We start from the raw sequence: 24,049 nt of genomic DNA on the forward strand, positions 1-24,049 counted from the left end.
ATCCGGGCCAGCAAGGGTCTCAAATGCCACGCAATACTTTGAGCTGAGGTTAGGATGAGCCAGTGCTGTGACAGGAGAGGCTCCTCTAGGCCTAGTTTTCCTTGTGGTACTCAAAAAAGCAACAATAAGGAAGGTGATTTGACACATAATGTACCTTCAAATGTGTTGAGGCACCTTCATATGACATTGCTTTCATGGTGTTCCCTGGAGTTATTATTGGTTCCACCCACACTAATTCACTCTCACAGAGCCTGACTCAGAAAAGAAGTAGTGCTTGTTTCATCTGACAATATCCTAAAAATTAACAAAAATGAGTGAAAAATAGCTGAAGAGGTTATTTTCTGATTTCTACTTTCAATAGGAAAAGGAAATTCCGCTGGTTTTTTCTTTTAACTACATATAGTATTTTGTCAGGTGTAACTCTCAAACCTGTTCATTGAAAGAAAGGGTATATTTTTTAAAAAGAATACTGCAGTACCTGGGCACAAAATTTGCAGAGTGGAACAGCCACATGCAGCAGTCTTTACTTGGTCTTGATACAAATGTCCTTGTTAAAATGTCAGTAGGGTGATATTAAAAGAACCAATTGAGGGACTGGGTCAAGTTAAGGTATTTTGGCATCCACAAAATAGAACAGTACTCTAAAAGCTCAAAAAATGCAGTTGAAGCTTAACAACCAGCAAGATGTTGTGTAGGTGTGTTTGTGAAAGAGAGAAGCACGCAAGAAAGTCCCCAAGGAAGACGCTTGCCTGGAACTGGAAGCAGATTTAAAGCCGTGTCGGGCTGACAGACTCAGCAGGATCTCAGTAACCTTAATAAGCCTGGAAAAATACTTTCCATAGTTATCAAGCCAAAGTGAACCCCACTAACTCTTGGTTTCCTCTTATGTACACTTATAAGATCTGAGTTTTTCACCCTCACTTCACTGTGAGGATGGAGGCATGCTTTATGACACTGAAAATTCTCAGCAGCAACTATAGCACATTTCTTTTCTCTGGCTGCACAGTGTGGTCACAGCCTTGCTGCCCATCCACCATGGTTAAAGACAGATTATGTCTGCTGCAGAAAAATCAAATATGGATCAAAGCAGTATATTGATTTATTAACAGCACCTAATTAAGCAGCAGTGAGTGAACAATACTTTAGGGATCAATACCAGCGTGACAACAGATAAACCACAGCACTAGACTCTCCCACATATGACTTCAAGCACACCAGCAGCACCTTTGAAACCAAGTCTATTGCTACATCAAGGCCACATAGAACTGCTTTTCCACATGATTTGCTTTTAGCTCATAAAGGCAAATCATTTTATAGAAGAGTTATAACCTTGTCAATCCAGAATTATGAAGGTATGGAGAGATGCTTAGAAGAGAACACTTTGGGTTGAATCTGGATATGGAAGCAAATGTTGTGATCAGCTCCTCTTGAGAGAGAACTACAGTCCTGACCTGTCGTTCCTCTGCCCACTTTCAGCCCATTCAAAATGTAGTGTGAGAAGCCAGCATGAGCAAGGGTTGCTTTGTCAGAGAAGCTGGTACAGAAACTTCTTTTACTATTTTTGCTTTTCATTGCAAGAGCTATCTTTCAGAGATACTGACCTGTAAAATTCCAAGTCCAAGGCGTTGGCATTTTTTTCGGGCATGAGGACTTTTTGTAGTGTTGGAGGTAGGATTTCTCTGGAAGTGACTTCTGCAGAGCAAAGCATCAAGGGATGAAAACAATATGGAGAAATTTTGATTGCACTTTTAAAAATTTTTAATGTTACATTATGCTGCTGTAACAACTACAACAACACTACCACATGTAACTGAATGACACATCCTAATTTCTTTCTATATTGGTGTTAAACCTCTTTATCCTTGCTTTTTGCAGTCACTTTCTTCTAGTGATGATGAATGTTGTACAAATACTGCAAGCATAATAAATCGGTTTTAATTTCCTTCTAGCTGATCTTGGATTTGGCTGGTGGCTATAAGTGAAGGAAATGTACTAGAAAAATAAATGGTAGGTTTTGATTGTCATAGCCAAATAGTCATTATGAGTGTTAATCACCAAAAGTGAATTCCAGTGTATACTTAACTGCACACCTGTCTGACATCTGCAAAATTGAACTAATCCATTTTCTGAAAGGAACTCCAACTTGGAAATCACATTTGCATTTGGCAGTGTTATGCCTACCATTGTTACAAATAGCCCTGAAGAAGATTAGACTGGAAGGAAATAAAGGCAATCTCCTTTGTTGTGCAGGCTGTGTGTGTCGTGGTTTTGACAGCACCGGGAGGGAGTTATTTGCCTTGTTAGTGCTTGCCCCAGGGTCTGCAAGGGAAGAGTTACACAGCAGAGATTTTGGGAAGGCAACGGTGCAGGAGGATGGGCACCAGGGCTGGGGAGGGGATGCACCTCGGGGCTGGAGGAGTGAACCCCATTGTTTGGTGTGTTTCCCTACCCCTTACAACTACCCTGGTGAAAGCAGAGCAAACAAGGGAAGGTTTCATGCTGTGCCTTCCAAAAGTGTTGAAAACTCCTTTGGAAGATTTTCCAGATTAAAATAGCCAATTTGTTAGTGGCCCTGTTTCAAAATCTTCAGAATCATCAGGTGAGTTTGTTTCTCTTGAGCAAAAAGGGGAGAATTACATCTCATGCATCTCCCACAGCTTCTTAGGACTTTAAGCCCACCAGCATCTAAATACAGGTTTTGCTAGCAAACCATAAAAGTGAGTGTCCAAGAACCAGTGTGCCAGAGATTAAATGGACACATTTATCCTAATATAAATTCATTTTATAACAGGTACTTTTTAGTTTTTATAGCTTTTAATTCATCTACCTGTAAATAAAAGAGTATACCTTCTATCACTGGGAGTGACAGTTATTATACCATAATTTTGTATTCTCTTTCTTAAAAAAAATATAGACAATCTTATGGGCCAATATATTTCTTCCATATGTCTTAGTTGTTTTGTCATAATAGCAATACCTAAAAAAACTAAAATTACACATTACAGAAAATGAATCAGGCAACTGATTTTAATTTTGGATTTTTTTAGTCCTCTCATAATGTGTGATTGAAAGTTTGTGAGGTGCTCAGCGTGGTTTATAAAACCCTGTCAAGCTTGTAACTTTGGCAAAGAAAGACTTCTTAATACACAGTTTTTAATGTGAAATTACCATATTCTCTCTTAGCAAGAGAGGTCTTTTTCAGCAGCTAAAATTAACTGTTGAAAAACGTTGGAAATGTGCATGGTAATGAGTTCATTCCTGTCAAAATGAAATCATTAATATTAATTTTTTTCCTCCTCTGAGTGACTCCTGCACCACTTTTCAAGTTAGGAAAGAAGTTAGAAAATTTGCAAGACCATTTCCAGCAATACAGGGGTAGCAGGTCTCCCACCATCATTAAAAGACTATTTTAATGTCTTGACTTCTCCTTTGAAAACTTCTTACTTCACTGTTTAACTTTTCCTCTGATTATTTACATATTTACATTTATCACTGTAGGGCTGTTAACTTATAAAGCACATAGGATGTACAGACCTTGAGATTGCCATAAGATGGTCTTCCAAAAGGTTTTGGGTTTTTTTTGCAGCTAAGTAGAGCATTACATCTGAGTTCATACTGTTCCCAGAGGACCTGCGTTCACTGAAGTCAATGGAAAAATTCCCATTGATTTCAGCATAGCTGGATGAAGTCCAAAGTTCAGACATTTATGAGAGGTCTCTGTGTACAGCAAAAAATAGGAGGATTCACAGGCTCTTGATTCTTTGGAAGATTTGAGTAGGTATTTAATCTATGCTGCTTTTATTACACTTAAGCATAAAACTAAAATTTTAGTTTAGCATAAAAATAAAAATAAAAATAAAATAAATATAAGCATGAACTTAAATGTCTTTTTAAAAAAGTTCTATTTATTTTAAAAACCCCACCCAATACTACAGCTGTGCTTACCAAGCAGGCAGGTGACATGGAGTCTCAGTGACAATAGCTTTTAACAATAAAAAGGTTTCATTTCTGTGTTAAAATTACAATTTTCACTTCACAGTACATCGTAAAACTTTTAAAAGATGACACTAACAGCAGAATCTTTTTAATTTAAAAATGCCCTGATATTTTTAACTGGATGTACTTTGTTGGCTTTTGTTTTAATTTGGGGGGAAGGGGAAGTGATCAACTTTTATCCTCGTTTAATGCCAACTAAATATTCCTTAGCTACTGAAGTGACTTAATGACATGAGTATGTGGTCTTATCAAAGTCCCATTATTGTTCTGACAGTATCTCATTTGTATGCAAATCCTCTTGCATGCAACTTATTCTTTGGCAAACGGTGCTAGCAAGCCAGGGAGCGTCGTTTTAATTATGTGCATGTCTGTGCACAGTATATTTGTTACTGCACAGGAACATTATGCTGCTGTAACAACTACAGCACCTTATATCACGCTCATGAAGGATGCTGCAGACCATCCTGCAATCTTTATTGTGAGTGATAGACATGCTCTGTCAGTCCCTGTCACCCAAGGGTAATAGCAATACATAAGGCAACCTTTTAGATGAAATATTAATGGGGCACTTTTTTGTGTATTCCCATCTTTTTTCATAATGGTGCCCAATGGATATCTGTTCAATTGGTGCCTTGCCTTCTCTAATTTCACAAATTCCTGACAATTAAGAAACATTAATCCTGTTAGACACAAACCAAGAGGGAGAATCCTGTGCACTTGTATGGTAGAGGACAGCTTCTGCTTAGCAGATGCAGGTTAGTGTCAGTAGATGTACAGAGGGGAGAGGGATGGGGTGTACATGTATACCTGATAGGGGGTATTAACCCAAAAATAAGGGTAATCTGCCAGGTGATTCACAGGGCCCCTTTCTGACACCCCCAAGAAGGGCTTCCTGGGAGATCTGGCCCCTGTTGTGTTTCTGCAACCTCTAGAAACACTGTCCAGAGGACGGTGGGGGGGAACTCACTCTCTCTCCTCGAGGCCTTATGGACAAATCCATCCTTCTCTGCACTTCACCTGGTTTGCAAGATAAAGCTAACTCTGCATTGTGCCACAGAGCCAGCTCCACTACTTCTGATCCAACCCATGCTAGGGGAATGCTCTATGGGGACAAATATCATTGTATTTGGAAAGATGACTTCAGAATTGCATGATTCCAGAAAAAAAGGACAGTGTCAATGCCCCAGCTTTGAGCTAGCAGAGGTTTATCATGAATCTTTGGAGAAAAAAAAGTGAATCTATCAGGAGAAGCGTAATAATGCAAAATCAGTCAGCAGAAACACAGAGGCACAGAGAAAGTGCAACATCCTCCTCTGCACGTAGCCTCAGCTTATATGGTTAAATAAAGGTGGATGTGACTGTACAGCACATCCATGTGTGGTGCTGCAGTTTGATCTATTTAGGAAGACAGGGCTGGAGGAGCTGTCTAGGTCATTATCTGCAGTGCTCTGCAATTGCATACGCCCCTCTGTATGTTTATGTACATCCCTGTGCATGGGAAGTATAAAATCTGCACACCTGCAAAGTAAACTGCATTGAGAGAAACATTTTCTATCTGCAAGGAAAGAGAGGCTCTAGTCAAACCAGACAACAAAACTTCTGCATTTACTAATAAACCTGGCAAACTGATTTATGGCTGTTTTGCTTGCTGTGATTTGTTGACAGATTGTTCTTTATGCAAAAATTACCAAGGTTTAAATCTGTATCATATGGCCTCTAATTTAGCTGACAATATGTTACCAATTAAATTCCGCTTAAGCTATCATCAACTAGCAAACCACAGACTGTGTTAAAGAGAATGACAGTCAGATAGCCAGTAAAATCATTTGTGCCATTATTCTGAAGGCTGGCCTATAAAGGAGGGACATTAAGTAACTATATGAAAGATAAAAAGATGGTTTTTTGGTAGTGAAAATCTAACTGCTGCTGTTTTTGTTAATTTAATGTATCTCCTGTTGGAGAAAAAAAGAGATGGGATTCCTGTCCTTGGCATCCCATGCTGTTCTCTCATGCAGAAGGAGAGGCACAGCAGGGTCAGTGGTTAGTGGGAGGAGTATTAATGAAACTCTACTATTTGCCCTTTAATTTGATCTTCAATTACTCTTTGGCTGAATTCTGGCCCTTGCTCTCCAGTATTGTTGTTTTCATTTGCAGGAAGCGAATGCATTTTCTGCCAGCAAAAGTGTAGATCCCTCAGTAAAAAATGTGTTTCTAAATGAGTCTAATTTCCCCAAGTAAATTTCTCCTTCACCAAGGTGAAAAAAGGACTCAGCACACAGAATGACATTGAATATCATAAAGAAGAGTACACGTCCTCCCTCCCAGTACTGATCTAGGCAGCACATGGAATTGGGTAGGGCATTGATACCCCTCCTTTGCAAATTTGCATAGGCAACCTCACCTGCAAAAGACATCTTTTAAGTGTTGCTGTGAGACAAAAGCTGCTACACATCAAGGTCTGTGAGAGCTGAAAAAAAAAAACCCAACAAAAAAAAGTGCTTTTCTGAGCAGCCATTAGCTGGATTTGTTCCAAGAGAGGTGAGAACTTCCTCAGAGCCAGAGCTGCACCGTGCGAAGTGGGCTGAGGTTCGCTTAGGTGTGGAGGTGGCCTGATTTGCTTTCTTGGCTTAAACACCACAGTGCCAAAGCCCAGGGTTTAAACAGTGTGGTGGGAGCTTGTCTGTAAATGCTGCATTGTACAGAGCTTCCTGCTGTGAGTATTATCTACCTCCTTATCTCAGCTTTAATGTTGCAGTTGAGTATTAAGTGTATGTGTGCTCCAGAGAATGGGTAGTAATCTTTGTTTAGAAAATAGAGCCTCTTGCTATTAACCCTAGTGAATTGAAATTTTACTCCTTTCCCCACTATATCATCATTGCAGTCATTATTTACTTAAGAGCTTTTTAATGGTTTGCTGTCTGTACTGATGACTGCAGTGCCCTAGGCAGGGACTAGGATTTGGGGACTATGATTTTGGGATCTCATTGTGAGATATCTCTAATGAATGGTGAACTCCCCTTCATTTCTCTATGTTGCAATATAATAACATGAACCAAAAAAAACCCCACTGAGAAGCAACTAAAATCATAACACTTTAAAAAAAATCCCTCTTACTGAAGATTACAATGTAAATCAGGCATCTATTATTTCTGTGTCAGTATAATAATTTAAAAAGAATTTGCACATGATAAGAGGCATCCTCTAAGGATGACAAATTAGGTATAATAAAACAGTTCGATGAGAACATAAATAAGAAGGCATTTGGGGCAAATCCTTTTCTTTCTCTGCAGTCATACAAATAAACAGCTTGGAGGATATACTTCTCTGCTTACAAAATGATAGCCAGTCCCCAAGGCTCTTACAGATCTCATCAAGTCCCTTGCCCCAGCTGTCCTCCACGGAAGGGAGGGAGGGGAGCAGCAAAGTCTTTGGTCCTTGCCTTGCATCATGACTTTTTGGTCACAAATGTAAAGATTACACTGCTATCTCACACCTCTCTATTGTGGACAGCTGTGCCAGCTCTACAGGTAGCTGAGACAGAAAGACCCAGGGCAGAACAGGCTGCCCCTCCAGTCAGCACTCCAACATGATGGTTATAAAATAGACCTCCATATCTGTAATGTCTATATGCATATCAGTGAGGTCTTCACCAGCTCTTGTCCATACAAGAAACGCAGGAATATTCTGGTGTAAACTTAATTGAACTACTTCATGTGTGCTCCTACGTGAACTAAGAGTCAGTCCCTGTGCTACTCAATATCAACTCCTTCATTTTATCAGCATTGCCAGGATGCAATGTTTTTCCTGGCTTTTTAATCTCGCTTGGGCATCTGTGTGTGGTGCTGGAGAAAAAGGCATTCCTGCAACAGCAGGTGCACCTCTTGCTGACAGCTCTGCCGTGGTACATTTGTCAGTGTTTTCTGCTGCTCTGCCATCTCGTTCGGTTTTTTTCTGGCTTATTTTATAGCTTGCCCTGCAGACCATTTGGGAATGCAGATCACTTCTGCTGAAAAATATAGTCATGAGAGATGTCACACTAGGAGCAAGGATAGGTTTCTCTTCTCCATTTGCTCTTTGAGAAGCTGACACTGCAGAAGCCCAGTGAGCTGAGCCTCAGGTCTCTGCAGCCCTACTCTACCAAGTCTGGCAGACTGCACGTTGCCTCCAGATTTCTGTATCTGAACTGCTGGGTGTGCAGGAGTAAGATCCAGGACCCTACTGTTCAGATTCCCTCCCATCCTCCAATTTCCCCTCCCACAGAGAAGCTCCACCTCATTTACAGCAGAGGAAAGACGAAAAGTCACCTCACATCAGCACTGACAGTGTTTTATTATAAGCAAGAAGACAGGATGGAGAAGTCATAGACCATTTCCTCCAAAGAGCTGGGTGATCATGAGCAGCTGTCATAAGTCATGGTAGACTTTGTTGTAAATCAGCAGATCCTGGCCCCCATAATGGTCCCTCTGCTGGCTTCTGTCTCAGCACAGCATGGGCCAGGCATAGCTCCCCACTCGGGCTCTGGAGAGGAATGTGTGTTTTGGACTGCTGCTGCAGTGGAATATATATATATATATATTTATCCCCAATGGAAACCTTCCTCCTTGGCTGTTGCACTCCATGCAAGGGGCTCTGCTTGTTGTAGCAGAGACTGCCCTGGTTCTTCCTACTCCAGCTCACCAAGCAGACGGAGAGAATGGCTTTTCATAAGCTGGGTTGTTAGTGGTCAGTATTACAATTTAATTTGAATATTTGGGAATACAAGACTGCCACCCCTCACTGTGATTACGGAGTAATGATATAAATTAGCAAAACTTTATTAATATCTTGCTGTCTTCCATCATAGCTTTTTTACTCGTTGCTTGATTTTTTAGATGAAAAATATAGATTGGTTCAGAGGCTCTCTGATAGTGAATGCATGTTTTAGTTAGATGTAATGAAGAGCAGGCTGCGTGACACTTTGCAAGATTTCCTTTCCAGCTCTACCAGCAAGCAAAAGAGATAACTGCTGCCTCCCAGATTTCCATGCTCTGTTTCTTTCTGGCCATAGTCCAACTTGTCCTCAAGCTAGTTCAGAAATTTTCACTGATTTTCATGGACTTTAGTATTTTTCCTTTTAAGAGAAAGAATTTAATTTGTACCAGAAATGCACACTTACCTAGTGGCATCTAAGCTGCATGTGGACACAGGAAGGATATGGGGAAAACAGACTGCACCATGGAACAGTGGCACCATCTAGTCCCCAGTTACTGTGTTTGATACATTTCCTAATTTCTGCAGTGATTTAACATTAGAGCGAGTCCAGCTCATTGAAGCAAATTTATATGCAGGAGCACTATTTTAATCTTAGACTTAAAATAATTTTAATTAGTAATAGCTTCCTTTTCCAGTCTGTCAACATACCTCCACCTCTTGGCTTTTTAAGAAATAAGGTAAATATAGAAATAAAAGTATTAAATTATTACCAGGCAACCAGAACAAGGAAAACATCAGAACTGTCAAACCTAGAAATGTGAAAAATGACCTAGACTTTCCAATTCCAACCTGTCTCCTCAACACAACTCTGCCTGGTTCCATCTTATTTAAGGCTTGCTAATTTGACTAAATATTGAAATGAAATAATGAAAATACTATAATAGACCATCTCATCCTTTATTCTTTCAGTCACTCAGGTGCCAGGTTTCTTTCTCAACCTGCAACTGCTAACAAATATCACCTTCATGACTTTGCCTGTGGTGTTTATCCTGCTGCTGTTATAATTTTGCTTCCTCTTTGCAGGAGACAGCTGCTCTACACGGGTAGCTCTTCTGCAGCACGGTGAGGCATTATGGAAAAGCTTATTGCTGATGCTAATGGAGCTGGTCTAGCTGCTGACACAGAGCATATGGCTTTACTGGATTTCAGTTCCAAAATGCTGACCCCCTCTTTCAGGAGGAAGGAGCATGGTGATCTGGAGGACATGGCTCAGCCACCTCCTCACTGCAGGAGACTGAGAGATGTATGGGCTATTTCACCCCCCTTGGTTTGAAAGGGAAAGTTAGCATGCCTACACTTCCCTCATCCAATTTAAAGAAAACAAACCAGAAATGTCATGTTCAGAAACCATTATGCTGGTACCAATGGGGTTAAAATTTCTCAAGCAGGGTGCCTTTTCGAGGTTTGGAATTTTTTGCTATTACTTGGATAAAAAAAACCAATAAAGATAAGACATGCATTTTTCTTTTTCTAAGGCTGTACTCGTTTAATGGTTAAACATGGAAGGGGGATACTAGAAGCATCCTGAATACAGTTTAAATGAGTTTAAAACTCCAATTGCTTATAGCTTACGAAAAAAGTGTCTTAAACCAAATGGTCTCTGTGGGGTGATGCATGGGCAAAATGTAAAATGACACATAATGAAATAAAGTAATTTTATTTGCAAACCTGTTTGAAAGGCTGGTACAGAATGTAACAATCAAGCAGAAGCAGTCTGGCATTTCTCTTGGCGTACTTTTGCAGAATTATGTGACCCAAGAAAGAAAACATTAAGATGTTCTGATTTCACCCTATAGGACAGAGAAATACACTTTGGTTAATGCTTACCATAATTCTATCTACTTGGCTCAGACAGTTATATTTTTATGAATCTTACGTTACTTTCTGTCACCCTCTAGGCAACAATATAGAGTTATTACAGCATAAAGGAAAATGCTTCCTGTTGAGCTTATACTTGAACAAGCCTTAACCAAGTGGAAGCTCTTAATAAAAGAGTAAATATACTAAGGAATAAACAGGTAGAGTGAATAAAAAAGGAATGTAGGCTTTATGGATGCTCAGGTTGATGGCGTAGCCCAGCGAAACGCAGAAAACTCCAAGGTAAAGCCGACATGCTAAGCTACATCAGAAATCTGAGGGGGTTAGAATTTTGTTAAGTGAATTTAGTGCTCATTAAGGGATTTGCGGTGTCAGCATTATAAAGCAAAGTCCTTTCTCACCCTCAGAATTGGAACAGCACAGTGCAGCAATATTAATTCCACGGCCGTTCCCTTCTTGGCCTTGCCAATAAAATTATTACCCAGGGACCCAATTGTTCGGCACTGCTCGGCGAGTGCCTCCTCACGAGAAATTGAGCTGAGATCACCGGCTCTTTTAATGTGGCAGACAGATTGCAGCACACTGTGCCATGCCAGGCTTGAAACAGACAGCTTCTGCCTTTAGCTTAAAGGAAAATATTGTGAATTTACTCTTGTTGTTTTCTGTGTCTCCCTGAAATACCCGCACAAATTATTTCCTTCTGCTTTACGTCTCTCATCATTTCCTCCTTTGTTCTCAGACCAGTTATTTTGACTAGAAGTTTATTTTGTGCAGCATAGGAAATAGAGATCCACAAATACTAACCAGACATAGGAAAAAAATATCAGTGTGTAGGTTTTCAAATCAGTTGTGTGGAGCAGAGATCTACTGGTGCAGAAAACACTGATGAGGTTGAAAAACTGTACTTGCTCTCTCCGTTTTTTTTTCTCTCTTAGCTGAAAGTCAGCTAGGTATGGTTTTCATTCCATGGAAACTCTTCATAATGAGTATACATTTATATTGCAAACCCTTATTCCCTGTGGCCCCATGTGGCTTTTTAAGACCAAATATAAAGCCTTCTTCAGCATTACTTTATTTCTTCATCCAGACATCATTCAGAGCTACAGCTGATTTTCTAAATTACATCATATGTAAGTAGATTTATTTTTCCTTTTCTGCAGATATAGTTTAATTTCCTTTTCCAATTTGCATGGGTGCACACTCATAAATTTTAAATATATTTAACCTCTTTTCAAAGAATCCTTTTAATTTCTCCAAAGGTCCATGACCTTTAACTTTGATACACAACATTTTGTGCATTAAAACCCCCCCAAAACATCCAGAAATAATGCTTTAAACACCTTACTACCTTTCCAAAGGTCATCTTTTTCCCTCATGAAACAAAATCATTCCCCTGAATGGTGCTCCTGGTAGCCCAGAAACAAGGGCTTTAGCTGAGAGGCATTTGCTGGGGCTTTGCTGATCACAGAGTTCATCAAGTATCTAATTAATGAGGGAAGATTGGATGGGCTACCCCGGACCCAAACAGGAATCTTGCAAGCCCAGGAACTGACCAGCACCTCTGGCTGCTAGAGGAAGGCAGAGAATACATTTCCACATGGCTGTGATAGGTTAACTTGCACCCATGGCAAGTCCTTTGTCACCTCCGGAGATGTTACCGGGGACGAAAGGATCCCACCTTAAACTGTGGGGTTTTAAGTGCCTGTTATTTCTGAATAGTCACCTTGTCACCCAGGCAGATCATTACCACTGTCATCTCTTGTTCCTCACCATTAGGATGGCCCTTTCTAAGAGCAACTTCCCTGGGAAGTCCACATCTAAACCTGCCAGGGGATGATGCTTGATGATTTCCTTGACTCTCATAAACCTTTGCTGTGACAGGCAAGGAGCAGGAAGCAAAGGACCTGCCCCCCAGGCTGAGCATCTTTGCTTAGTTTTGGAGAAGAGCAAGTAGCAACCTCCAAGCCCAGTTTGGGTCACCTGTGTAGGAGAGCAAGAAGGGACACCCTGTTTCAGAGGCCAGAGAAGATGACCAGGGGACCATAAATAGCCAGCATGGGAATGTCATGTTAGCTGTAACTCCATTCCCAGCTCATGCTCCACAGCAAGGCCTGGCTGCTGGTACATAACCCCAGCTCACAGCAGCACCTGAGATCCCCAGAAAGCATATACAAGTCTCTGGGATTGTTCAGTGAGGATCACCTGCCTCTTCCTTGTTTTGGTTTGCAAATGCAATTATCCCAAATATATCTATTTGTATACACACACACACACACACATATATATATATATACACACACACACACACACACACACATATACACACACATACACACACACACACACGTATATATATTTTATGTCACTGTGATCTTTCTCAGATTTCTCAGTCCTGGCACTGCTCAGGGCTTGCCTGTGAGGTGGAGGCAGTGGAACAAGCACAGCCTCTGGCACAGTGTGGAGGCAGGCAGGGACTGTGCTGTGCACCACTGCCTTTGTCTCCAGCTTTTCTCTGTTCAACGAAGGCTGCCAGGCAGCAACCTCGGTCACATGGAGGTTTTCTTCAGGGAGCCACTGCTCCAAGAGATGCTCAGAAAAGATACACCCTTAAACTGGTGCAGTCACTGAGAATTGTAATTATGGCATTTATTAAAGCCGTTTTCAAGGCACAAATGTAAGACAAAAGGAAATAGGTAGTAATCGCTTAACAGACTCTGACACCACTCACAAATTCAGAAATCTTTGGAGGAAAGATGAGGGATAGGTTAATAACCTTTCTCTTTTGCTTCCAAGGGGCATTGTGTGCTGCCAGCAGTGGTGACCAGCTTGAGCGTCCACCCGCTGATCCCCTGGCCACTTTGTGAGATGGCCCCTGACATCTGTTGGGGGGTGAGTGGCTGGCAAGTGTAATTGGGAGCTGTCACTGGGGACACCCTCTTTGCTCCCCCCTGCCCCCTGTGCCTGACCCCAGCCTGCAGAGCCCTCGATGGGCTCTGGTTCGGAGGGTGGCGTGTACCTGCCGTGCTCATTGCCAGCAGGTCGTGCCCTCCCCATCACCACAAAGCCACCATCCAGCAAAAGGGCTTTGTTCAACCTGGACCCCGGGGAAAGCCCGCTCATAGCATTGGGTTCAGTCCTTTTGTTTCCAGGTTAAAAACTTGACCTTCCCATCCCCTGAGCCTGAAACAGCCCTCACAGCACTTCTGTTCAGCAATTACATTTTCTTTTTAAATCTTTCTTTGGGGCTCAGGTGACAAAAAGACTTTGATAATATAAATAGGTCTCCAAACCTTTTGTGTGGGTAAAAAACTATAGGAAAGAGAAAAACAAGATGGAAAAAAAAAATCAGTGTCTCTCTAATTGGCATAATTCCATCAGCTCTGGTTTATAATTTAAGATGGATCAATTCTGCAGCTGACATGATAGATGTTGTCATCAATACTTGGAAACAGCAATTTATATTTCTTTGTTTGGGGACACAGCCATCCACCTACCTCTGTGGGGGTATTACGTGTGAATCAAGAACAATATGTGGCCAGTAGACTAAAACTTGACTTAGACTTCCAGCCATGCTCCTTATTAAAATAATAAATATTTTCATTATCCAGAGAATCCATTATGGTTCTCTGTTTTAGGTATTGTTAACTAATAATTTGGATTAATTACCAAGTTAAATCATTAAAAATTAAATCCATATATTTTGCTTCTTTAAAAGAGTGATAGCTTGCAACCGTTCGTGTAATATGCATGTTAAGTGGGAGAGTGGTGAAATATGTTGTGTTAACTTAACTTTGACAGCATCTGTATCCATGCCATATTACACTCTGGTCTTATCAAATCTCAGAAGCTACAGTGTATAAATAGACTGTGATGATATTTACAGGAGAGAAATAATTCACAATGTTTTTGGCATCTTTTGTAGTGACTAGAGAAAAGCCACCTAACGAATACAATATACAATAATGCAATAAAGGAGCATGTAAGAGCACAGAATCAAGGAGCACTTACACCTGCTGAGTCAGTTAAGGTTAGGCGTATGTTAGTGATCAGGCATAAACACAAGTTTCATCCTAAGGAATTTCAAAGCAGATTGCAAGTTTAAATAAATATGGAAACACAATTCAGAGCTCATTTCTCTCTCTGCTGAAGCAATGCCAGCCATTGTGCTAGAATTTAGCACTGATTTAATGAAACATTATCTGGTTGAAGACATAAAGATACAGGGAGAAAGTAAAGTTAGTTAGAAAGAAAAATTGTTTCCAAATGTACATTTTATTATGTTAAGAGTACTAAACTATAGACTGTGCAACTGCTCAAACTGCAAGTTACTGAGCTCAATATGGGAAGAACAGTGACACTGGATAGGCTGTGATAATCTAGGTGGCTAGACTAGATAATCCAGTGGGGTTGCCTTTGTCATAAACTATGAGGTTATGAAAACCCACTAGTACATTGAAAACTCTTTACACTTTAGCATGTAAGTATCCACAATGGAACACTGTATTTGAATTTAAATAGCAAACCTATTACAAAGTATACTCATTAGACTACTTTAGAGACCCCTGGAAAAACAAAACACATCCAAAAGCACCGAGGGACTGATTCTGCAAAACTGGCTCTAATTTAGGATCCCTTGCCCCTGTGGAGCTGGTGCCCAGCAGAAATAGGTACTGCTCAGAATGGTGATGAGATGCTAAAGCAAGACTAAATAATGCTTCTTGGTTTTTCATCCCATGGAGGAGATTCGTGTCTAGGCGTTATGCAAACACTCACTGAGGAACAATGTGTGTCCTGCCACAGCCTACACAGGGGCTCAGGGCAGTTACCAGAGCTGCCCTGGGAGCACCGCCTTGCAGTGAGAGGTGGAAGTGCATCACACACCAAGAAACGTGTGACTGTGCTTGGTAACCCTCCCTGCCAAACAGTGCAGTAGTCTGCCCTCTCAAGGAATTGCTGATGGATTAGGCTGTTGGGACAAGAGCAGGCATGGATTTACTGAAGAGATGTGGTGAGGTATAACAGCCCTCACTTTGTCCCTGAAACTGCAGGATGTGACATGCACTGTCTCATCTTGGACCACGCTGCACGTACGTGGCTCTGAGGCTCTCCCCAGCAACCACTGAAATTCACAGGCAAAACAGAGGTTCTGCCTCTGTCCCACCACTCTGCATTGGTGTGTCACAAGTGGGGCAAGATGTAGAATTTCTTGTTCTTGAGACACACTGTACTAATGCTAAAGCATTTCATGGCCACCTCCATAATTCCTCTCTTCTGTTCTTTGGAAGCATTCAGCTAAGGTCTTATGAATTCTCTGGGAATTAATTTCTTGCCGGGTACATGTTTTAAAGGTAGGTCATACCAGAGATACTATGGAGGTATTTTGCGTACAGGATGTTGACTAGGAACGTAGTATTTCTCACCTCCCCCTTATTTTATGTTACATTAAAATTATCTTTACTCTTCCTCAGGCAGTTGCTATGCCACGCTTAAGACAGAGAGTCTGAGAAGAGGGAAATGTCAACTTTTAAGATGATGTTCAGCTTTCCTGCTACATGCAATCTTTATGTAAGGGATTTGAATTTCATATTGTTCCTAGGTTCTTCTTACAAAGTCTGCTTGACTGGGCACAGTTGCTTGCTTATTCTTAATGAAGAGTTGTTAACAGAGGAAAGCGTACAATGAAGGGGCAAATAATGTCTATATGAATAATGAAAAATATATGTATACTGAGCAGGATTAGGTAGCACATGGCATATTTTTATTTATATAATGCCATGCTTTTGTAAAAAGGCAGGTTTAATTCCCTACAGGAGTTGAAAATACATTGACAAGTCACACAGCAAGGGATGACAGGGGATTGCTGGTGGCTGCAGGAAAGCTGTGGGTTGCAACAGGCAGTGGGGAAGGACTTTCTTCAGTCACAATCCTGAAAGTTTTTAAACAGTCTGTCAATTTACTGCATGTTATGGTTTTGATCATGGAACCCACTGGAGATAGATGGGCCACTTCTAAGTAAGAAAGCAGCAGGTGAGTTTACTGTTCAGTGGCTGGAAAGAGGGAGGGATTTGAATGAATAAGACACGGAGCACAGAGGATGCTCCAGCCACAGGGACCAACCACAGTGTTATACTGAGGAGCCAGCACAGGAGCCCAGCAAAGCGCATCACAGGGGAAGCAAATTTAGGGGTGGAAGGTTAACCTCTAGGTGACGTCTCACATACAAGGAGTTTCAAAAATGCTACCAGGGTCAGAGGAAACATTGAGCACCTGGCAGATAGCCAAAGCAGTTGGGATTTTGAATTGACATTAATTTCAATGCAATTAGTCTTGATGTTCTCTGCTCTGCATGAGAGGAGAATCACAGCCATGATGGGAAAGAAAAGAACACCACAATAATGATACACATTCAAGAAATGTAAAAGAAAAATAATAATTTTTTGTGTTAAAACATATTAAAAACATAAAACATACTGCCTATCATTATGTATTACTCTTTGAAATTTAATTCACTCAGTGCTGTTCATGCTGTTTGTTTACATTTTCTGTTGATCTCAGTTTGGATGATGCATTTAGCCTATGGAATTTTGCTTCCAAGTTTCCACGAGTTGCCACTTGTGAGCATTGCAGTCCACCTTGCTCTTCACAGAATGACCTGGGGTAAAATTCCAGCACTGGTGTAAAGAGGGTCCCACTTCTAGTGATTTAGTCCATAAAGGCAGCCTAAGCTTGCTCTGCTGTATGTACCATTTCAGAGGTGATTTAAGCACTTCTGCAAATCACTGCTTAAGCTGGGTCTCAGGGAAAGAATCAGGGTCATGCTGCAATGGGGGTTGCACAACCTCCCTTAAAATAAGAAGAGTGAGGCAGCACAGGCTGTGGCTTGAAAAGGTCAGTATAAATATGCTGCCCTTCACTCCTTCACACATAAGTAATGTATTTGTTGAGAATGTTACCTGCTTTCCAGGCTCAATCTTCTGTCGTGGTAAGCTTTACCCCAGCTGACAGAAAACCTGTTTTCAGGTGGCTTTATGTATCCATTAATGCTGCACCAAGCCTGGCATCTGAACTGGCATGATTTTTTTTTTTTTCATTTTCATCATCATTTGCTCTGGGTAGGCAGGGGGTGTCACAAGCCTGCCCAACCGGGACACACCCTTCTCCATCCCATTGGGGAAAGTGAGGAGACAGGCATTACAGGAGCTGGCTCCCGTGTGTCACTCCAGGCTGAAGATGTGCCACATCCCGAGGGTCGGGGGACTTCTGGCAGTAGGAGGCAGCACCATCTTGGCTGTGCAAGGGAACAGAAGCAGCTGTGGAGCGGCTTGGGACTTGGAGATGACTCGCCGAAACCGGCGTATGAACTGTTTTCAAAGCCGTGCAAACGCGTTTTCAAACCTTTCCCTTGGAGCGTGCCTACGCTGCAGCCAAAGCTGCGCCGCAGCTTGTGCAAGGTTACCAGCCCTAAATTAAATCAGGCTAACTCAGGAGCGAATAACATACAGTCACAAAAGCAGACGAGAAACCTGCACAAATACTTGAGCACTGCTGTGGGCTGCCAGGGTGCCATGCACGCCAGGGTGCCCTAGCCAGCTGCCAGCTGCCTTGGCTCGGTCTCCAAGAGCAGGGATCTCCCAGTGTGGGATCGCTCTGCAGATATTCGCGTTGGTGCTGTTGCATGAATAGCCCCCTCTTTTCGTCACGGATTTTGCACATTTCTTCTCCCTGTCTGCGATGACATGGCACTTCTCTGGCAGCTACTCACAGCTTAGCTGAAAAGCCCAGTATTCTGGAAAGTATTTAATGTGTGTTAACCTCTCTTAATGTGATTCAGCAACTACAAATCAGAAGCGCCTGCCTCCCCTGGCCAGCCAGATATCACAGCCGGTGCCTCACACAGGCTGGATGGCAGTGCAAGGCATCTTACTCGATTTGGGTGGCAAGTGCTGATGATTGGTACTTTTATTTTTAACCAGGGATCTCTCATTTTTAAAGGCTTCGTGCAATCCAGGGACCGTTAATTGCCTGTGCAGGTCTAGGTGGACCCGTATGGGCATGAAGACTTGCACAGGTGCAGTTTTTACACATCTAATGAGGAATTGGTGCAAAAAGGCCTTAACCCAGCCCAACCCCTGGACTGCGGAGGGAGCCTCTGGGAGTATCCTGGGCTGCTGGCTCCAGCACAGAGAACCGGGTTCACGGCCCCGGCCCTGGCCCCATCCTCATCCCACAATAAACGCCACAATTTCTCCTCAGTGTTTCTCAGCCGAACATCGTGGTGCTTACCCCGCGTGAGCTGCGGGTGAGCCGGGGTGCTGTGTCCACCTCGGGGTACCTGGCCAGGAGGAGGAGGAAAGGGGAGGAGGAAGAGGGGGGGAGAAACCCACCCCAGACCCAACTTCTGCGGGCCAACCCCCCCACGAGGGTGCGAGTTGCCACCAGCTCCCCTGCCCGCCGGCCTGTGCCGCCCCCCCGCGCCGAGCGGGCGCTGCGCGGACGCGGGCGCTGCGTGCGCGGGGCGGGCGCCGCCTCGGCCGCGCTCCCGGCGGCGGGCGGGAGGGAAGGAGGAGGAGGAGGAGGAGGTGCGGGGGAGCGGGGCGGGAGCGGAGCCGGCGGCGGCGGCCGAGCCGAGCCGAGCCGCGCCGCTCGCACACGAGCGGTGGCACCGTGTGCTTTCTTTTGGGGGCAGGGTGCTTGCTTCTTTCCTAGGGGGAAGCGGGAGGAAGGCGGCCGAGGCGGTCCGTCCCCGCCCGCGCGTGTGCGGAGAGCGGCCGGCGGCGGCGCCGGGGGTGCTCCGCGCCCTCGCCCTGCCCGCGGTGCAGTTACGATGCGCCCCGGACGCCGTGCGGCTGCAGCGCGGCGGCGCTGACATCGCTCACCATGGACAGCTTCGATTTAGCTCTCCTTCAGGAGTGGGACCTGGACTCTCTATGGTGAGTGGTGCCTCTGCTTCACCCCCGGCGCGGGGACACGGGGGCTGCGGGGGATGTGCGGGAACTGGAGGGGGTGCGATAACTGGGCCATGTGCGATAATTTGGAGTGGGTGTGCACTTACCTGGAGAGGTGCAGTAAATTTGGGGTACAGCAATAGTGGGCGTGCAGTAAGGGGGGTGCACTGACCCGAGGGTACAATAACTGGGGCAGCGGGTGCACTGGCAGAGGGTGCAGCCCAGAGAGGTGTCTCCTCTGCCACTTGCTCTCCCAGCATTGCTGGCTCGGCAGGGGCAGAGGGACGCGTGCCCACCTCCTCTGACTGCCAGGGTGGATCCGGGAGGTGAGTGTGGTGTTTGGCTGGAGGGGTCACCTGCACTCGTCCCTCCGCCCCCTTCGCGCTCACCCCCTTCCCCTCTAATAATACCTTGTGCCCACCCACCTCTGGTACCTCGAGTTGGACTCATCCCCCATCCTTCTTCCTGCACGCCCCTTTCACCCCCCACCCCCACCTTCGCTCCGCAAGTCCCTCCCGGGCCGTCTTTATTGCGCTCCCCCCGATGCATGCCCTTGACCTCCCCCTGCGCACCCCCGTCCCTGCCCGCCCCGGCGGCGGGTGCGGGGCTGCCAGGGAGGAGGGGAAACAATTTCTAGAAATGTCATTAGCGGCTGGAGGTGGGAAGCGCTGCCCTCCCCCCTGCACCACCCTCCCCAAGCTGCTGCCTCTGCCGAGTCCCGGAGTTTGCTGCGGGAGTCACGCTGCCCCCGGGAGGCCGCCGCTCCCCGCCGCCGGCCCCGGGTCCAGCTGGGGTTCGCGGGGTGGGGAGGAAACGCTTCGCTCCTTTTAGGGCCCCCGGGGTGCGGGGAAGAGCCCCGGGACCCGCGGGGCGATACCGCGGTGGGAGCCCGCGGTGGGACGCGGGTGCAGAGCCGCGTGTGGCGGGAGCCGCGCTGCCCGGAGCCCCGCTGCCCGGAGCCCCGCTGCCCGGAGCCCCGCTGCTCGCAGCGCAGCCCCGGCTCGGCGGGCCGGCCGTGCCGCCTTCCCCGGCGGGGCGCGCTCCTGCGCGGGGCGCTCCGCGGAGCAGCGGCGGCACTGCCGGCTCTGGAGTGCGGCGAGCAGAGGTTTCTTTTGCCGGGAATCAGACACCGGTGTGCGTTTTGGTTTAAACCGTGCTAGGTGATCTATGGCTTCTGTCAGTAGGGAGCGCGTTCGACAGCGCCGGCTTTTCTCCTCGGTGGCAGGTGTAGCAGAAGGAGCTGGACCAGCGAGTCCCGTTAGTTGAGCCGCTTCTCACAAAAGACCTCAGGATGATGAGAACAGCTTGCGCTGCATAATGTGGGTGCTTATAAATGCATACATTGATAACACCGAGCCCAATAAAACTTTCACATTGCTGTGGGAACTTTAAAGAGCACGTATAATACAAAATTAGTTATTACCCCATAAAGGTTTTTAATTATAGTGTTTCTGCCTGTGACACAAGTTAAGGTTATGTCCTCGTTTCAATTATAAATACCAATATTCAGTTTATATCCAAACCATAACATTTATCTCTGGCCTGATTTTAGGTTTACAGTCTGTATGCATGGTTTTACAATTAAATTACATGTTTTTTCTATTAAACAAGAGTGGGAGAAATAATACATTTACACATTTGAATGCTTTTCCCTTTCTCCTTGAATGAAGACAAACTTCGGGCAAATTTTCTTTTTCAGCAAAAGTGGGCTGTCCATTACTCTGTTCTCTGAGCCGGCTATTTGAGTTAATAATGATTTGAAAGAGTAACAACATAACTCTGGGACATTAGGGATCTAGGCTGTGTCTGGCCATTGCTTCTTCTCATAACCTTTTTAGCGCGCTTCTTGGCTGTTGTGGAGCCACTTTCAAATGACTGTGGTTGCCATAAGACTCCTGTGTGGGTCCAAAAAGACATCAACTGTTTTCCAGCTAAATTACCTTATTAAAAATATCTGTATTTGCATTACTTGCAATCTTGTGGTTTCATAGTTCTTGTTACTTGTTTTCTTCTATAACTGTTGCAGTTTCGAAGGCGAGTTCATCAGAAGGTCTCCAAAAAGCACATTAAAAGTCCTTGCATTGTGGCAGGCCTGCACTCACTGCTAAACTTTCACCCCTTTGTAGGGGTTGAACCCCACAAATACCCAGGGCAGTGCCTAGTGAGGGGAGCAAGGGGGTTGCTGTTGTGTTTCCGAATCCTTTTTGGGGCACTGGGTTTTGCCACCAGCTTTAGCTTGGAGTATCAGATCATGGGCTGAGAGTTTATCACGAAGCAGCTGTCTGACAAGTGGTTTGGAATAGTCAGTTTGGAAAATTTATACAAACAGTAATAAATAAAGCTTACCTTGGCTTAGTGAAAGCTTCCAAAGTCTGTTGTGAAGGTCAGCAGTGCCCTGGGGCCCTGGGTCATTCTCCCATTTGCAGGCAGGGTGGCTGTTGCATGCTGCCCTCCTGCTGTCCTGCCTGCTCACCATGGGGCAATTTAGGGGCATTCTCAAGAAACTGGTGTGAATTCTGTACCAAACCGACCAAACCAAAGCTTTTGAACATGGTGATGTGCAGCTATGAAGACTTACGAGAATGCCTTCAAAAGTTGTGCAGTTGTTGCCAAAAAGGGAAATAAAATACACCACATAGATAGGAAGTACTTCATGGCAAAGAGCAACACTTAAAGAGACTTAATTGTCTCTGCAGCAAGAATAAATGTTGTCCTTAATTCTTTTGAATGTGGCCATAATGGCAATTTGCACACTTAATTTATGACTGAAAATCCACTATTTGAAGTATTTGGTGAACATTTTGCTTAGAAGTGCAGTAATTAAATATTAATGTGCTGTTCTAAAGTGGTTTTTTTGTTTTGTTTTGTTTTTTGGGTTTTCTTTATTTATTTGAGCTGTTCTTGGAAAATCAGAAGGTGTCTCCAAATGAACAGGGGCATGCTAATCAATTTTCATTGATTGTTACTATTGTACTATTAATGAATTTTCTTTCCAATTAATACATGTATGTCTTTTGCTTTGCTGTAACACAGAAAATGTAATGATATATAATGTAGTGACTATAAGACAGTATTTAGCTAGTAAGCTGTAATGGTAGAATATTGTAAGCTGTTTTCTACTAAACAGTAGTTTTTCCAGATTGTATGGATGCCAATAACACTTCTGCTTTCCAGAAAACTACTATAATTCAAATAGTGAAAGCTGAGCACAAACTCAAATAGGAATTTTAAGAAAACATACCAATCTGTGACATAAACAAAACTTGTGCCCATTTGGGAAGCTTTTTTTGGAACATTTTAGGGTGATCAGCCCAACTTAACTCAAGGTGTTGTTACTGGTGACCAACAGAGTTATCCTGAACACAGGGCACTGACGACTTCAAACCACAGCCCTGTCTCCTGGTTTTCTTCCTCCATGCATTTATTTGTGTGCTACATGTTTTTGTTTTACTTGTCCAGACTCAAGGATGTGGATTCTCCAGTGTGTTACAAGTTTGCATTTGTTTACACAGGACAAGAAGAGATGGAAAATCTCAGATGGAGGTGTTTTATATGCCTGCTGTACATCAGTAAACATCCTATACATGATTGAAAGCAGCAAATGAACAGACCAAAGGACCTAATCACAGTGCCCAGACTAGTTCTGCATTACAGGCATTTGTTTTGTTATTTGCTTTATTTAACAAATCAAGATCAAAATTCAGCCAGGTCTTTAATTCCATGCTTAGGTTTGGGCACAGCAATAGTGAAGAGCAGTCAGTGAAGGCTCTCCTCCCTCAAATGCTGATGTCAGGTACAGGCGTAGGCAGAGTTGTTCCCCATTCATTAAAAGCAATTAGCAGATCTATTAAAGCACTTACTGTGCTGTACCAAACAAGAAAATAATTTTGAATGTAAGATGTTTGTTAGCCACAAACAAAACAGTGTCTGTTTAGGTAAAAGAAGCCAAGTATGTAATTGGTTTATTTGGTAGTTACCTGATACTTCTGTGCCTTTTGAGTTAACATCAGTTTTGTAGGGGTTGGATAGTCCTGTAAAAAATGTATAGCTGTATAGCTTCCAAGCTAAGATCAATATCAAATGCCACAGTATAAGATGGCCCAGTGTGTTTTACAGACCTTGTACTGAATTATTAGTTCATTTGCTATCTTTGGGTCTGTTCCTGCTCCATTTGAAGTCAATGAGAGTTTTGTTTGGAAGTTGCTATTAACAAAAAGTGGTCAGACATCCAGCAGTCTTATAAATGAACCTTTTGTAACTTCTTGATTCCAGGTTGCCTGGCTTTTAGTTTCTACATTTTATATTTGTGTAAGGCAAGATTTTTTCTTATGTTGCATGGTGTTTACTGGAGACAGTTTTAGAAAGCTAATTCTACACATACTTCTTCAGTCAAAGTAGAAGATCACGATGTTTATTTTCAGATAACAGTAAGCAGCTACTTTGGGGTGAGAGGGGTCATTCTTTCAGTATGGTAACAGGCTGGACCAGCTTGTCCTTTTTGCAGAAAATACTCAGCAATAATACCTCCCTCTCAAAAA

At 43.6% G+C, this 24,049-nt stretch overlaps 1 protein-coding gene across 3 annotated transcripts in view; it reads left to right on the forward strand.

The window, feature by feature from the left end:
• Positions 1–19,190: 19,190 nt before the first annotated feature.
• Positions 19,191–24,049, forward strand: part of AFF3 (AF4/FMR2 family member 3) — a 321,693-nt gene continuing 316,834 nt past the window's right edge. For all 3 annotated transcript variants that reach the window (XM_030957367.1, XM_030957375.1, XM_030957383.1), the window contains exon 1: positions 19,191–19,496. In XM_030957367.1, the coding sequence (XP_030813227.1) occupies positions 19,494–19,496 (3 nt within the window). In that variant the 5' untranslated portion in view covers positions 19,191–19,493. The remainder of the gene's footprint in view (positions 19,497–24,049) is intronic.

Source organism: Camarhynchus parvulus, chromosome 1 (assembly GCF_901933205.1).
Source record: "Camarhynchus parvulus chromosome 1, STF_HiC, whole genome shotgun sequence".
In the NCBI taxonomy this organism is placed as follows: Eukaryota; Metazoa; Chordata; class Aves; order Passeriformes; family Thraupidae; genus Camarhynchus; species Camarhynchus parvulus.